The 14,277-nt window shown below is 44.6% G+C and overlaps 1 protein-coding gene across 2 annotated transcripts in view; it reads right to left on the bottom strand.

Moving 5' to 3' along the window:
* The window catches only part of DGKD (diacylglycerol kinase delta), a 107,262-nt gene extending 97,349 nt beyond the window's left edge, over window positions 1-9,913 (bottom strand). For both annotated transcript variants that reach the window (XM_079782036.1, XM_079782035.1), the window contains exon 1: window positions 9,752-9,913. In XM_079782036.1, the coding sequence (XP_079638162.1) occupies window positions 9,752-9,907 (156 nt within the window). In that variant the 5' untranslated portion in view covers window positions 9,908-9,913. The remainder of the gene's footprint in view (window positions 1-9,751) is intronic.
* Window positions 9,914-14,277: the final 4,364 nt, after the last annotated feature.

Here is a 14,277-nt window from a genome sequence, read left to right as displayed (position 1 = left end):
ATCCTAGGCCAGTATCTTCCCTGACAAAAATCAACTTTCTCCCACCTCCCTAATCTATCACCAATGGATTTCATGTAAGCCTTTTACATCTCCTCCTTTGGTGATAATTTATAAAACAACCATTCTCTGGCTTCCCGGGAATTGTCGACAATTTGGCTCAAATAAACTCACAAAAATTCTTTACAAGTTTGAATGTTTCTTACGTTAACATTACTATTCAAGTTTTGTTGGTCTCATAAAAAGATATAGAGTGTTCCCTCTTTTACCGTTTCCTGGAAGCGTTTACTATGTAACACTGTTGTTATTTCTTCCTTACATACTTAGAATTCACTGGACAAGTCATCTGGGTCTGTTAGATTTTAAATTATGGATTCAATATCTTTAATAGTTATAAAACAATATGCAATTTCTATTGCTTGTGTCAGTTTTAAGTTGTATTTTTCTAGGAATCTGTCCACTTTTTCTAAATTTTCAATTTTAGTTGTAAAAGTATTTGTAATACATTTTAATTCTTTTTAATGTCTGAAGGACCTTCTATAATGTCCCTTTTCACTCCTAACATTATTCCTGCTGGAGTCTGTCAATTTTATCAGATTTTTCAAATCAATTTTTGCCTTTGTTGATCCTCTCTAATGTTTTTCCATTTCACTAAATGCCATTCGCTATTCCTCCATGCTATTTTCTCTGAGTTTAATGTGTTCTTATTCTTCTAACTACCTGATATATATATATACCTAGTTCATAGATTTTCACCATGTCTTATTTTCCCATATAAATGCATTTAAAGGCATAAACTTCCCTCTAAAGATGACTTCAGCTGTATTCCATTAGTTATATATGCTAGCTGCTCCCGCTCATCCCGGCCCCGCTGCCCTGCCGGCCTGTCGCCACCATCGCTCAGTAGGCTCGCTGCCGCTCCACTGCGGTCTCCGTGTGCCCGTCCTAGGACGATACTGGCACGCCCATGACCGAGAAGAAGGGGCTGCTGGCTTGCACCCAGTCAATCCTGTTGCCTAACCCGGTCAGGATGGGAGAGGGGTGCGCAGGGGGAATGTCCACAGGAGAGGCTCGCGCCTCTGCAGCTGCACTTGCCAACCATGAGGCCTGCATCTGGCGCCGTTGGTCAGCTGAGTGGCGCTCCCACTGTGGGAGCACATTGACCACCAGGGGGCAGCTCCTGCGTTGAGTGTCTGCCCCCTAGTAGTCAGTGTGCGTCATAGCTACTGGTCAAACAGTCGCTTAGGCTTTTATATATATAGGTATTTTGCTATCATTCAACTCAAAATATTTTCTAGCTTTCTTTGACTCATAAGTTAATTAAAAATAGATTTCTAAATACATACGAATTTTCATTTTATTGGTTTCTAGCTTAATTCCACTGTTGTTAGAGAACAGTCTATAAAATTTCAATCACTTTATATTTGTTGAGAATTGCCTTGTGGCCAGCATAATGTGCCTTGTGCATTTGAAAATAATTTTATTCTGCCCGGCCGGTATGGCTTGGTGGTTAAGGGTTAACCTATGAACCAAGAGGTCATGGTCAGGGCACATGCCCAGGTTTCAGGCTCAATTCCCAATAGGGGGCATGCAGGAGACAGCCAGTCACTGATTCTCTCGCATCACTGATGTTTCTATCTCTCCCTCTCCCTGGCCAGTGTTGCTCAGTGGTTGGAGTGTCAGCCTGAGAACCAAAGGGTCACGGGTTCGATTCCAGTCAAGGGCATGTACCTGGATTGCAGGTACCCCGTCCCATTTGGGGGAGTGCGGGAGGCAACCAATTGATGTGGCTCTCTCTCCTCTCTCCCCCTCCTCCCTCCCTTCCACTCTCTAAAATCAATGGAAAAAATATTCTCCAGTGAGGATTAACCAAAAGAACCCACTGATTGCAGATTTATTTCAGTTATATTAATTTTTCAAGTTACGCTAAGTGCATGCAGATTTTAATTATACCTGAAATAAACCATTTATCATTTATCAATATATCTTTATCTCTAATAACATATTTTGCCTTCAAAGCCTATTTTGTCTGATATTAAAATAGCTACATCAACTTTCTTTTGGTTAGTGTGTGCATAGTATTTTTTTCCATTCTTTTACTTTAAATCTTTTGATATGCTTTTATTTTAAATGTCTCTTTTAAATAGCCCTAGTCAGGTTTTGTTTTCTTACCCAGCAATCTGTCTTTTCATTGGAGCATTCAAGTCCATTTACATTGAATGTGATTACTGATACATCAAGATTTAAGTCTATCAATACTGTTTGCTTTCTATTTGTTCTGCTTATTCAATGTTCCCTTTTCTCTCCTTTCTTGCCTTCTTTCAAATTTAGAATTTATTATTCAATTTTATTTGCCTTTTAGCTTTAATATAATATAGTCTTTCACAATTTAGTGGCTGTCACACAGATTACATGTATCTGAGACTTGTCTAACATTAATGGTTCTTTTTCCTTTCTGACTTATACTCCATTATTGTACATTTTAATTTATAGATATTTTAAACTCAAAGACATAATTAGTTTTTACAGTCAATAATCACTTGGTCTTTACCACATAAGTACACTTTTTGTTGCTCTTCATTTCTTCCTGAAACTCTAACCTTTCACCCGAGATCATTTTCCTTCAGCCAAAAACAAAGAAAAAATACCTTAGTGTTTCCTTTAGTGTGGGTCTGCTCACCAAAAAATTGTGTTTATTTATTTGAAATGTCTTTATGAAGGATTTCTTTGGTGAGTAAAGAATTCGGGGTTAGCAGTCAGTTTCTTTCAGTATTTAAATTTCAGTTGACTTGTTTTCCATGGTTTCTGTTCAGAACACAGCTGTTGATCTAACTGTTGCTCTTGTGAAGGTAATCTGTCTCCAGATGCTTGCAAGTCTCCTCATCTATGGTTTTCAGCAGTTATATCATGAAGTGACTGGCTGTGGTTTTCTTTGTATTCATGGGGTTATTGTATCAGTGGACGTAAGTACCTTAAACAGTTGTGGGAAATTCTCAGGCATTATCTTTTCAAATATTGTTTCAGCCCAATTTTCTCTCTCCTCTCTTTCTGAGATGACAATTGAACACACATTAGACCTTCTCACTATTATCTCTGACTCCTACCCTGTCTTCTAAATTTTCCATGTCTCCAGGCTTTCTTGTGGGTATGTTGAGCTATCTGTTGGCCATTAAATTCTTTCTTCAGCTGTGTCTAATCTACCCTTCCTTTGAGAATTTAGCTTTGATTATTACATTTTTCAGTTTTAAATTTTTCATTTGGTTCTTTTTTAGTTTCTAGGTCTCTGCCAAAATTCTCAATCTGGTCTTTATCTCCTCTTTATTTGGAAATGAGGTCTTTGCAATATAATCAGTCAAGGATTTTGAGATGCACAGTTGTTTGAAAGCCTGCATCTGATATCTGGAGCTCCTATTAAACCATCTTCATAGTCTGTTGTTTGTATTGGTTTTAACTCATGTAGCCTTGCCTCCCTGTTTGTCTATTTTTTATTGTATCCAGAGCACTGAATTTACAACAGGGCTTGTGAAAATAACTGGAGGACTGTATGCTATTATCGATTCTACAAAAGATTAAGTGGTTTCTGTTAGAAGCCTGGAGAAAGTAGCACTCTGGGATTAGCTCTATCTAATTTCAGAGACAGGACACAATTTGAAGCAGGACTGCAGTCCTTTGGAAATCCTACTCATGGTTCATCCTCATTCCCTGGAAGTGGCTTTTGGGATCCCAACCCAAATTAAGGGAGTTCACCAGGAACTGCTGCCCTTTGGCAGACCCTGATACCTCAGCTTCACCCTTCCCCCAAGGCATTTCTGACAGCCTCACAGAGCTCAGCCTCTCAGCTTCCCCTTCAGAGTCAGTATTTGGCCCTATATTAATTTCCTGTGGCTGCCCAGTAACCAAGTACCACAGACTGGGAGGTCTAACCAACAGAAATGTGTAGCCTTGTGATACAGATGGCTAGAAGTCTAAAATCAAGATGTCAGCATGCATAAGCCATGGACACAGACATTAGGGTGCTGAAGGCCTGGGGCAGGGATGGGGGCAGACTGGAGGAGGTCAATGGGGGGGAAAAGGGACGTATGTAATACTTTCAACAATAAAGAATTATTTTAAAAAATAAAATAAAATAAAGGTGTCAACAAGGCCTAAAGGATCCAGGCCTTTCATTACCTCCTTCCAGTAGCCCCATGAGGCCTTAGTTTGTGGCAACAGAACTCCAATCTCTTTTCTTTCACATGCCCTTTTCTTCGTTGTTTCCTGTGTCCAACTCCCCCTCCCCTTTCTCCTATAAAGACACCAGACATTACATTTAGAGTCCACCCTAAATCCAAGATGATTTAATCTTAAGAATACTAATTATATCTGCAAAGCCCCTATTTCCAAACAAGGTTACATTCTGAGGTTCTGGGTGAATTTTGAGGGAACACTATTCCCACTATAGATCCCACTATTGATCCCAAGGTAAAAAGCAGCCCCAAATGTCATGCTCACTTCCACAAACTACATCCTCCCCAGATCCTAACCTCGTAATTCTACATTATCTTATTAGCTCTCTCCTACTAGCTGATGGTGCCTGGAAGAATGGCTTAGTCAGCTGCTTGGCCCACCATTACCAGAAGTCACTTTTTCCTACCCACCTTTCAGATTAAGCTAAACAGTCCCTTCCTCAAGAAGCCCTTTCCATACCTCCCTGAGTAACAAGTCAAATTCACCTACTACAGCCTCCCAGAGTACTTCAGCCCTCTCCTGTTTAGCATTCACCGCTGTCAACAACTGCACATTAAATGTGATTATCTTATTAATGACTGTCTTGTCTTCAGACTATTAGTTCTAGGAGTGTTTTTATTGTTCAGTAAGGTACCCCAAGTTCCTAGCACACTTAATTTTAAGATCTCCAATTTTTTTTAAATTTATTTGAGGGGGAGGGGGAGGAGGAGGGAGAGGGAGAGAGGGAGAGGAAGGGGGAGGGGGAGGGAGAGGGGAAGGGAGAGGGAGAGGGGGAGGGAGAGGGAGTATATGAGATACAAAAAGTGAATAATCAGAAAGACAGAAATAATCATAAAAGCAACCATTTACTGAATGCTTACAATGTGTAAGGCACTATGCTAAGTGTTACACATGGATTATTCCATTTAACTCTGAGTTATCATTTCTATTTCACGGATCTGAAAACTATGATTATCGTTTCTATTTTGCAGATATGGAATCTGAGACTCAGAAATGCACAGTTAACATTTATTGTCACTACTGCCAACCCAAGAACTAATATTTACCCTGTTTACAGATAAGGAAACCAAGTCTTAAGAGAAATTTAGTAACTTATCTGTGATCACATGTCTTATAAGCAGGAGAGCAGGATGTGAATCAACCTGATTTGACACCAAAGTTCAGGATATTAAATGCTACTAAACACTAGCTTTGAAAACCTTTTACACCGCTTTACACCCACTAGGATGGCTGTCATCAAAAAGACAGTAACTGAGGACATGAAGAAATCAGAACCTTCATACATTGCTGGTAGGAATGTAAAATGGTACAGCTACTTTGAAAAAGTCTGGCAGTTTCTCAAAAGTTAAGTACAGAGTTACTATATGACCCAGCAAATCTACTCCTAGGTGGATGCCCAAGAGAAATGAAACATATATCCACAAAAAATGTGTACAACGAATGTTCATAGCAGCATTATCCAGAATGCCAATAAATGGAAATAACCCCAACACCCATCAATTGATAAATGTAAAATGTAGTATAGCCATACAATGGAATATTATTCAACAATAAAAAGGGGAAGAGTACTGGCACATGCTACAACATGGATGAACTTCAAACACATTCTAAATGAAGAAGCCAGCCCTAGCCAGTTTGGCTCAATGGATAGAGCATTGGCCCCCAAACTGAAGGGTCCCAGGTTTGATTCAGCCAAGGACACATACCTCAGTTCCCTGACAGAGACATGCAGGAGTCAACCAATCAATGTGTCTCTCACACATCAATGTTTCCCTCTCTCTGTCTCTCCCCTCCTTTCCACTGTCTCTAAAAAAATCAATGGAAAAATATACTTAGGTGAGGACTTACTTAAATTTTTAAGAAATGTTATTTATAAATAAATAAGAGAAGCCAGGCACAAAAGGTATGTAATGCATGTTTCTACTTATTAGTATATGAAATGTCCAGAATCGGCAAACTTGAAAAACAGAAAGTAGGTTAGTAGTCGCCTAAGGTTGAGAGAGTTGGGAGGAAATGAGGAGTTAATGGTTGTGGGGTTTCTTTTTGGGGTGATGAAAATGTTCTAAAATTGATTGTGGTGATGGTTACACTACTATGAAGATACTAAAAACTACTGAACTATGCACTTTAAATGAGTGAACTGTGTGGTGTGTGAATTATATCTTAATAAAGCTGTCATTTTTTTAAGACTTCTATAACTTTAAACTTTTACCTAATTTCTACTAGTCTTCATCTCAATGGAAAAGTGCTTTGTTTAAAATTGAAATCATGAATTTAAGCACTTTTATGCACAAAGCCAAAAATGTTAACTTTTAAAAAGCTTTTAATTAAATTAAACTCTACCTTAACTGATAAGCTCCACAGATCACACTACTTTTACTCAAATTTCACAATACCCTATAATGTGCTGGTGAATTAATCTTTTACCAGTGTATTAGCTCCATTTTCTATTTTCCACTCTAGCTATGCAGTCCTATAGAATCATTATTGTGTAGTATGGTTAGGAAATATAAATGAATTGTTTGCTGGGGAAACTGGAACATATAAAAATATCAGACATGAATGAAATGCTAAATTAACAAATAACCATCCCCAATCTACACACATCAAATTTTCAGTATGCTGAAGACTTGGGGAAGTTTTAAAAGAAACTCATAAACTAAAGATTTGGAGTTTGGTAAGGCCTCTCCTTACACATGTCATAAGGTCTTATTTCTCAAAATCTGGTCCCTGAACCAGTAGCAGCAGCATCTCCTGGGAGCTGATTAGAAATGCAGAATCTTAGACCCCGCCCCAGACCTACTCAGTCAGATTCTGCATTTTAACAAGATCCCCAGGGGATGTGTCTGCTGCACATTCAAATTTGAGAAGCACTGTCCTAAGACACTTCCTTTTCTTTTTCCATTAAGATAGCTCTAGCTTGCTGGACTAATATTTCAAAATTTGACATACATACAGCTCTGGTCCTGGGCCAGCTTGTCCTCAGTTCCATTCCTCATCTGCTCTATTCCAAGTGGTGGAGGGGCTGATCTTTGCAGGCTGAGTTTCCCATGCAGGAACGGGGATGGGGTGAGTCCCCAGCAGCAGCTGTATCTTCCCCAAGGCTCCAGCCCCATCCAGGCAACTTAGGGTGGTTCAGCCTCTGGGGAGTCAGCTATGCCACCTCCTGGAGTCAGCCAAGCCACCTCCTCCCTTTGTCCTCCAGCTTAGGGGTAGCAGTAGTTTCTTGTTTGTTGCCTCATCTCAGGGTTGCCTCATTGCCCACTGTCTGCATTCTCAATTCTTCATCACCTATGGGAGCATGCCCTACATTAAATTCCCTCTGTTCTAAATACTTAAAGTGGATTCTGTTTTCCTTTTGTGGGCCCAGAATGATACTCCATGCATTTTAAATATTTCTCTTATGCACCACATACAGCGGAGAATTTTCAGAATGGCTTATTGGCTCAAAAGGGGGAGGAGGGGCCATTGAACATACAGTAAACCTCAGATTTCCCACATTCTGACAATCACTAACTATCAAAAAGAAAAATTAGTCTTAAGCTATTTGTACAGCAGATGTAACTGTATTCAGAAACTCAAGTCCTCAGAGTGTATTTTTAACACTCTACCCATCACTCCTCAATCAGAACAGCTGGTATAGCAGCTACTGTTGTTTTGTTGTAGTTGTTGTTTTTGGGAGGAGGAGACCCATCTCCAAAGAACAGAATTCTGGTCAAACACTGGAATCTCTGAGAGATCAAATCTTAATCACACTTGTAAATCACATGATCTACCCTACACTAGGAACATGACATGCTGGAGGACCAATCAACAGGAGAGAGCAACTGCTAGCAATACTGATTAAGGTTACTTGGAGATCTTCCTAAAAACACATCTGACCTGGTCACTCCCATACTGTGAATAACCCTCTGTGGCTCACTCTTGCCCAAGGCCAAAAACCCAAGCCCAGGCTAGCCCTTCAAAATCTACCTTTCCCATCTCCTCTTCCTAATTCCTCTCAACCTGATGCATTCACCTTCTGACCATTCCCAGGTGTGCTTAGATAGAACGGTCAACTCTATGGAAAGCCCTTCCTTCTTCCCCACTTAGCCTGGCAAATCCTTTCCCTCAAGATCCTGTCTTAAAGGGGACCTCTTTATCCCTGCCTCCCAGGATAATTGGATTCTCAGCCCTAGGAGCTTCCACAGCACTTATTATGCCATACAGTCAAGTACACAGGTGTCCATTTCCTACAGACTGGGAACCCCTGGGTGGAGAAATGGCCCTCCACCTTGGTATTCTGACCACGGTTCATAGCCAGGTCCGCATTTACTACCTGTGATACCCTGTGCAAGTCCCTTAACTTCTCTACCTGGATTTCCAATTCCATAAGATGGGGATGATAGGTAACACCCAACTCCACGAGCTATCACCAGTATAAATGAGCTAACCCATGTCAAGTGCTGTAAGGTTCACCCAAGAAAAGTGCCTGGCACATGGTAAGCACTGAAGACCTGCTATCATTCTAGTTATCACTGTTACACATGGAACAAAAGAGGTATCCGATACCTATTTGCTGGATAACTGGAGCACTTCACAATAAACCCGCTTGGTAGCATGCTGGGGCTACCAATTGAGAGAAATGGCTCCCACGGTAAAAGTAACAGCTGAACTTAACTGGCCCGAGGACAAGCGCACTGCAGCAGGATGAGCAAGTCGGTGCCAGCTGGACCTGCCGAGGCTGCCCACAGACCAGCCTGCCCTCAGCCACCTGTCCAGCCACCTGCCTGAGGAAGCCGTATTCTAACAGAGAGGGCTCCCCTACAGCAAAAACCGTAAGCAGTTTTCAACGGGAACCGCGATGGGAAAACAAAGGGTGCAACTTTCCTCGTGCAGAAAGGAAATGCATCTTTCTGCAGCTAATAGTTGGCGTCTAGAGTTCTCCATGGAGATCTAGATGCCAAGCAGGTGCACAGCCAGGGAAAACCCCGTCTCCGCTTTCCCGAGGAGAGAGGGAGAGACGGTCACCAAACGAGCATCCCTTCCCTTTCGGGCACGAAAACGCACCCGAGTGAAGGGACGAGCCTCCACACCGGTATCCAACCGGATTTATGAGGAGACCACAGGTGAGTGTCTGCAGAGGACCCAGCGAGAAATGACCTGACCAGTGATCAGAAATGGGCAGAACCCCCGGCTCCGGGAGTGCACGCCTGGGGCGCAACCAAGCGCCCCCATTTCTGGTGCGCTCGACCCCCCCGACCCCGCCTCTAGGCCTGAGTTTCCTCCCGGACTTGGCGGCGCGGGGCTTCCTCTCAGCTTCCTCCGCCGCGCGGCGCCCACCTGCGCCCCCGGGCCAGGGTCCCCGCCGCCGCCTCGCCGGGAGGCGCGCTGAGCCCGGGAGCCCAGCCCGTTACCCCGCGGAGCGCGCTCCGCCCCGGCAGCTGGACCCTGGGCCGGGCCTGGGCGGCAGCTCCGGCCGAGCTGCGGGCCTCACGGGGCTGCCTCGGCGTGAGGGGCGCGCTCCCGGGCCGCTGCCGCGTCTCACCTTCTGGCGGATCTGGCCCGACGTGGACACCTTGCGGATGAGTTTCTGCGGAGAGCCGGGCTCCGCCTCGGGCTCGCTGTCCGACGACTCCTCGGGCGGCGGCGGCGGAGGCTGCTGCGTTGAACCCGGCGAAGGGGCGCCCGCCGCCGCCGCCATGCTGCCCGGCCAGCGCGCGCACGGCGGCTGGGGGCGGGCGGGGGCGGGGCATGGTGGGCGGGGCCTGTCCTGGCGGGGGGCGGGGCCGGGCCTAGGCGGGCCTCCCGCTCTGTCCCTCTGTGTCCCTTGCAAACAGCGCAATGGACCGCCCCCCGCCCCCCCCATTGGTGTCCGGAACCCAGATCTTAGCATTTGTTTGTCTTCCTAGGACACAATTTCAGTTTTTTTGTTTTTTTTCTATCCATGCTTACTTTTTCTTAATCTTTAACCTTCCCCTTCAAGAATATAAGTGATGGGGCTGGGGGGTAAAAGGGAAGGGGGAGAATGGGAGATATCTGTAATGTTATCAATAATAAAATATTTTTTTTAATTTTTTTTTTTTAAAGAATGTAAGTAACCTTAAGAGACCCCGGACCTGCATTGTGTTGCCACCATCTAAAGCGGAATCTAGCTTTTTGTAGTTACTTGCACGATAAACAGTTGGGCAGTGGATGAATGCAGGAGAGAAAAAAGTTACTTGGACGGACCTCTGGGATGCCAGAACACAATGCCATCTGAGAAGGCTCCTGGAGAAAATGATGTTTAAGGAAAATGCCAGCAGGAGTTATCTCTAACTAATGGTAAGAGGATCCCAGGATCTGTGCTCTAGGCAGAGAGACCAGATCGTGCAAAGGTCTGGAGACAAGAAAGAACAAGTCTTCAAAAAAGAAGAAGAAGAAGAAGAAGAAGAAGAAGAAGAAGAAGAAGAAGAAGAAGAAGCTGTAGCCTAACGGAAGGAAAATAACAGGAGGAGATAAGCCTAGGTCTGGCACGTCAGACAAGACTCTGTGAACCTGATAATGGGGTGAGTCTTTTCTCCTGACTCCTGAGGGCAACTGGAAGCTCAGGGAGGGGCTGGGTCACAAATCTGGGACTTGTTAATCAGGCTTTGAGGTAATCAGGGCAGGTAGCTACCCTGGATTATTGGGAGTGGCTGCCAACATAAAGTGGACTCAGGATGGGAGGGATCTGTAGGCAGAAGGAGAGGCCCTGGGCTGAGCTGCAGGGTAGGTTGGACCCCTTCACTTGGGGGCCTGCAGTTGGAGATGAAATCAGGGACATCCAGTTGACAAGAGCTTGGTGCCACCTGAGAGGAGATCTTTAGGAGACTGCACAAATAACTGTCCCCATAGGCTTTCAAAGGGCTGCTGGAAACTCAGCTGACCCTGGCCTGCCCACCAGTCAGCCTTCTCTGGCCCCCATTGCACATGGCAATGCTTTCTAGAGGCAAAACAAATGAAGACCCCAAGAGGCCACAGAGTAGCATCCAGCATGGGTACATGGCCAGGGGAATGGACTCATATACATGGCAGAGCATGTAAGGGTCTGATTCAGAAACACTCTGGGACAAGCCAAGGGCCCCTGGTATACTGAGCTGCAATGCCCAATACTATAATCACTAGCTACAGGTGGCTACTTCAATTTCAATTAAAATTAAATTTTCAGTTCCTCGGTGATAACTAGCCACATTTCAAGTGCCCAGTAGCCACATGTGGCTTAGAAGCTACCACATAGACGGCACAGATATAGAACATTTCTGTTGTCGCAGAAAATCCTACAATGCATGAGGACAATGACAGTGCCCTTGTGCTGGCCCTGGGGGACATGCCAGACACTTGACCAGCAAGTCTAGTCTTCACACAAGCCCCACAGATAAGCTTGATGGTCTTATTCTAGAGCGGGGGTCCTCAAACTTTTTAAACAGGGGGCCAGTTCACTGTCCCTCAGAGAGAAGGAGGGGAGTCGGAGAGTGCGGCGCACATTCCACACATGCGCACTGCAGGCCCGGGACGAGTCGGCTGCTAAGCAGGACAGGCAGCGGCGGCAAAAACACCCGGCGGGCCGGATAAATGTGTGGCCCGCCAGCCGTAATTTGAGGCCCCCTGTTCTAAAGGCTTAGATACCTCTCCAAAGGAGTGAGAGAGACAGGACGTATAACCTGGACCAGCTGCTCCTTATCAGGAGAGAGGGAGCAGGACTACTTGTGATGCTCCAGGGGATGAGGCCCTACTGAGCATGAGCAGCCCTAGAGGAGATGAAGGAGATGAACTTGGTTTTGAACAAACTGAGTTTGCGGTCCCTGAGTGTGCTGTTGCCTACACATGTCAGAAGCTCAGGGGACATCTGGGCTCTAGAATCCATCATTTTAGAGGTAAAAAAGCCTTGAGCATGAATGTGAGTATAAGTCAGAGTTGGCAGGTAGATACTGTGGCTGGATGGAAGTAGATTTGCAATTATGAGAAAGTACTAGAAATTGTCACAGCCAAGAGGAACCTAAGCAGATATGACAACTAAATGTCATGTGGGATCCTGGGACAGAAAAAAAGGACATTGGGTAAAAAACTAAGAAAATCTGAGTAAAGAATGGGCTTTAGTTTAATAATAAAATGTCAGTGTTGAATCATTAAGTGTGGCAAATGTAGCCTCCTAATGTTAATAATAGCGAAAATGGTATGGGGGGGACTCCGTACTATTTGTCAACTTTTCTGGAAATCTAAAACTATTTGAAAATAAAATGTGTAATCTTTAAAAGCTTATAAGGATGTTTCCCTGATGAGCAAAGAAGCCTTTATGTTCACTGTAAAGGCTGTTCCCTTGGAGATCTCCCTGGAGTGGCAGACCTGTAAGGGCACATTCTCCCCAGTGCCGCTTTATGGTCTGAGTCATGCTGTGAATCATCTCTAACAACACGCTGCTCCCTGAGTTTACCCCACCTTAAGGGCATATCAAGGTGGCAGTAATAACACACTTCACATCCAACCTAATCTTTCTTCTCGACCTGTCAATGTAGAAGCGCACCTCCCGTCAAAAAGAACCGCTTCCCGTTAGAGGAGAAAAACAATGCACTTGAAAACAGGGGGATGGTCTTATTCTCCCCTGAACTAGGGTTATGATTGACATGTGGAGCAGGATTTATTCACTGGATGTGGTATACAGTTTCCCTGGCCCCCAGGCATGGTGGCAACCTGAACCACCCCCATACATTTCCAAATGTGTCCAACTCCCCATCTATCCCACCCACAAGGATCAGTAAACTAAACCATTAGGGCTGTGACAATAGATTGGGAGGGAAGTGATGAAACATGAAGGAGTAGGAAAACAGACACTTTAAAAAGAAATTAACTGCACATGTGATAAAACTGTAGCAAACTACAGACACACACACACACACAAGTGTAAGTCAAACTGGGGAAATCTGAGTAAGATGGGTGGGTTGTACCAATATCAATATCCTGGTTAGGATAGGTACTATAGTTCTGCAGAATGTTACCCCTTGGGGGACAGATAACTAGTACATGTAATCTACATTATCTCAATAAAATTTTCAATTTAAGAAAAGAACTTAAGGGCAGCCATTGTAAAGTCATAAATGCTAATCTCCCCCTCTGACCCTCCAAACTCTCATCCACTTCAGCATCAGAAGGTGAACGAAGGTCTGGTTATAGAGTCAGGGAATCCAGAGTTCAAATCTTGACTCTGACTCTCACTAGCTTTATGACCTTGGGTAAGGTACATAATCTCTCTGAACTGCAATTTCCTCATGCAACAAATGGAATGACAGTACCAATTTGCAAGCATTTGTGGAATGATTAGATGTAATATGGAAAATGGCCAGCATGAGGTAGGTGCTCAATACATAGCAGGGATCCCTACTTCTCCAGCCCTTTGGTTGTGGTTGCAGAACATTGTCCCAAGTTCTCAGCCACCACTTTCTCCATGCAGCACCCTCAACTCCTTTGTATCCTGTTTCTTGCACTGCACCTACCTGGAAAACCTTGGGTCACACATCCGACCTACACACGGACATCCCGTCTCCTGGCAGCAGGGAGTACGCCAGCAGACACAACGCCATGTGTGTGCAGGCCCAGCCAAGTTCCACATCCCTTTTGGGCTGGCCAGCCATGCACTTCCTGCTCCCGCCCCACACCCTCCCAGGTGGCCAACTGCAGGCCATAAACTAACCAGCACCTGGAAATCCGAAAGTCAGCCATTTTGGTACTAAAATAACCTGGAGGGCAAGGACTGTTCTGACCTCTGGTCTCTAGGGACTTGCCTGCTCACTCTTCTCTCCGTCTCTCCCACCCACACAGCTGCAGAGGTCAGGCCTAATAACGTCCACCCTGACTTAGGATATCCTGGGGTCAAGCAATGCAGGAACCAGCAGGCTGCTTCTCTCAGCAGGCACTCTGGGGAAGACTCCCAGGTCTTTGGCTTACCCAAGATCTCAGTGCGAGCCAACCACGCTGGCTTCTGGGCTTGTGGGGAGGAGTGGCAGCAGGGGAAGGGCTCAGAGGAGTCTGCCACCCTGATCATCCCTTTCCTGAGTATTC

The sequence above is a fragment of the Cnephaeus nilssonii genome (genome assembly GCF_951640355.1).
Source record: "Cnephaeus nilssonii genome assembly, chromosome: 10".
Lineage (NCBI taxonomy): Eukaryota > Metazoa > Chordata > Mammalia > Chiroptera > Vespertilionidae > Cnephaeus > Cnephaeus nilssonii.
Note: the sequence above shows the minus strand (reverse complement) of the source record. Positions and strands in the feature narration are given on the sequence as shown.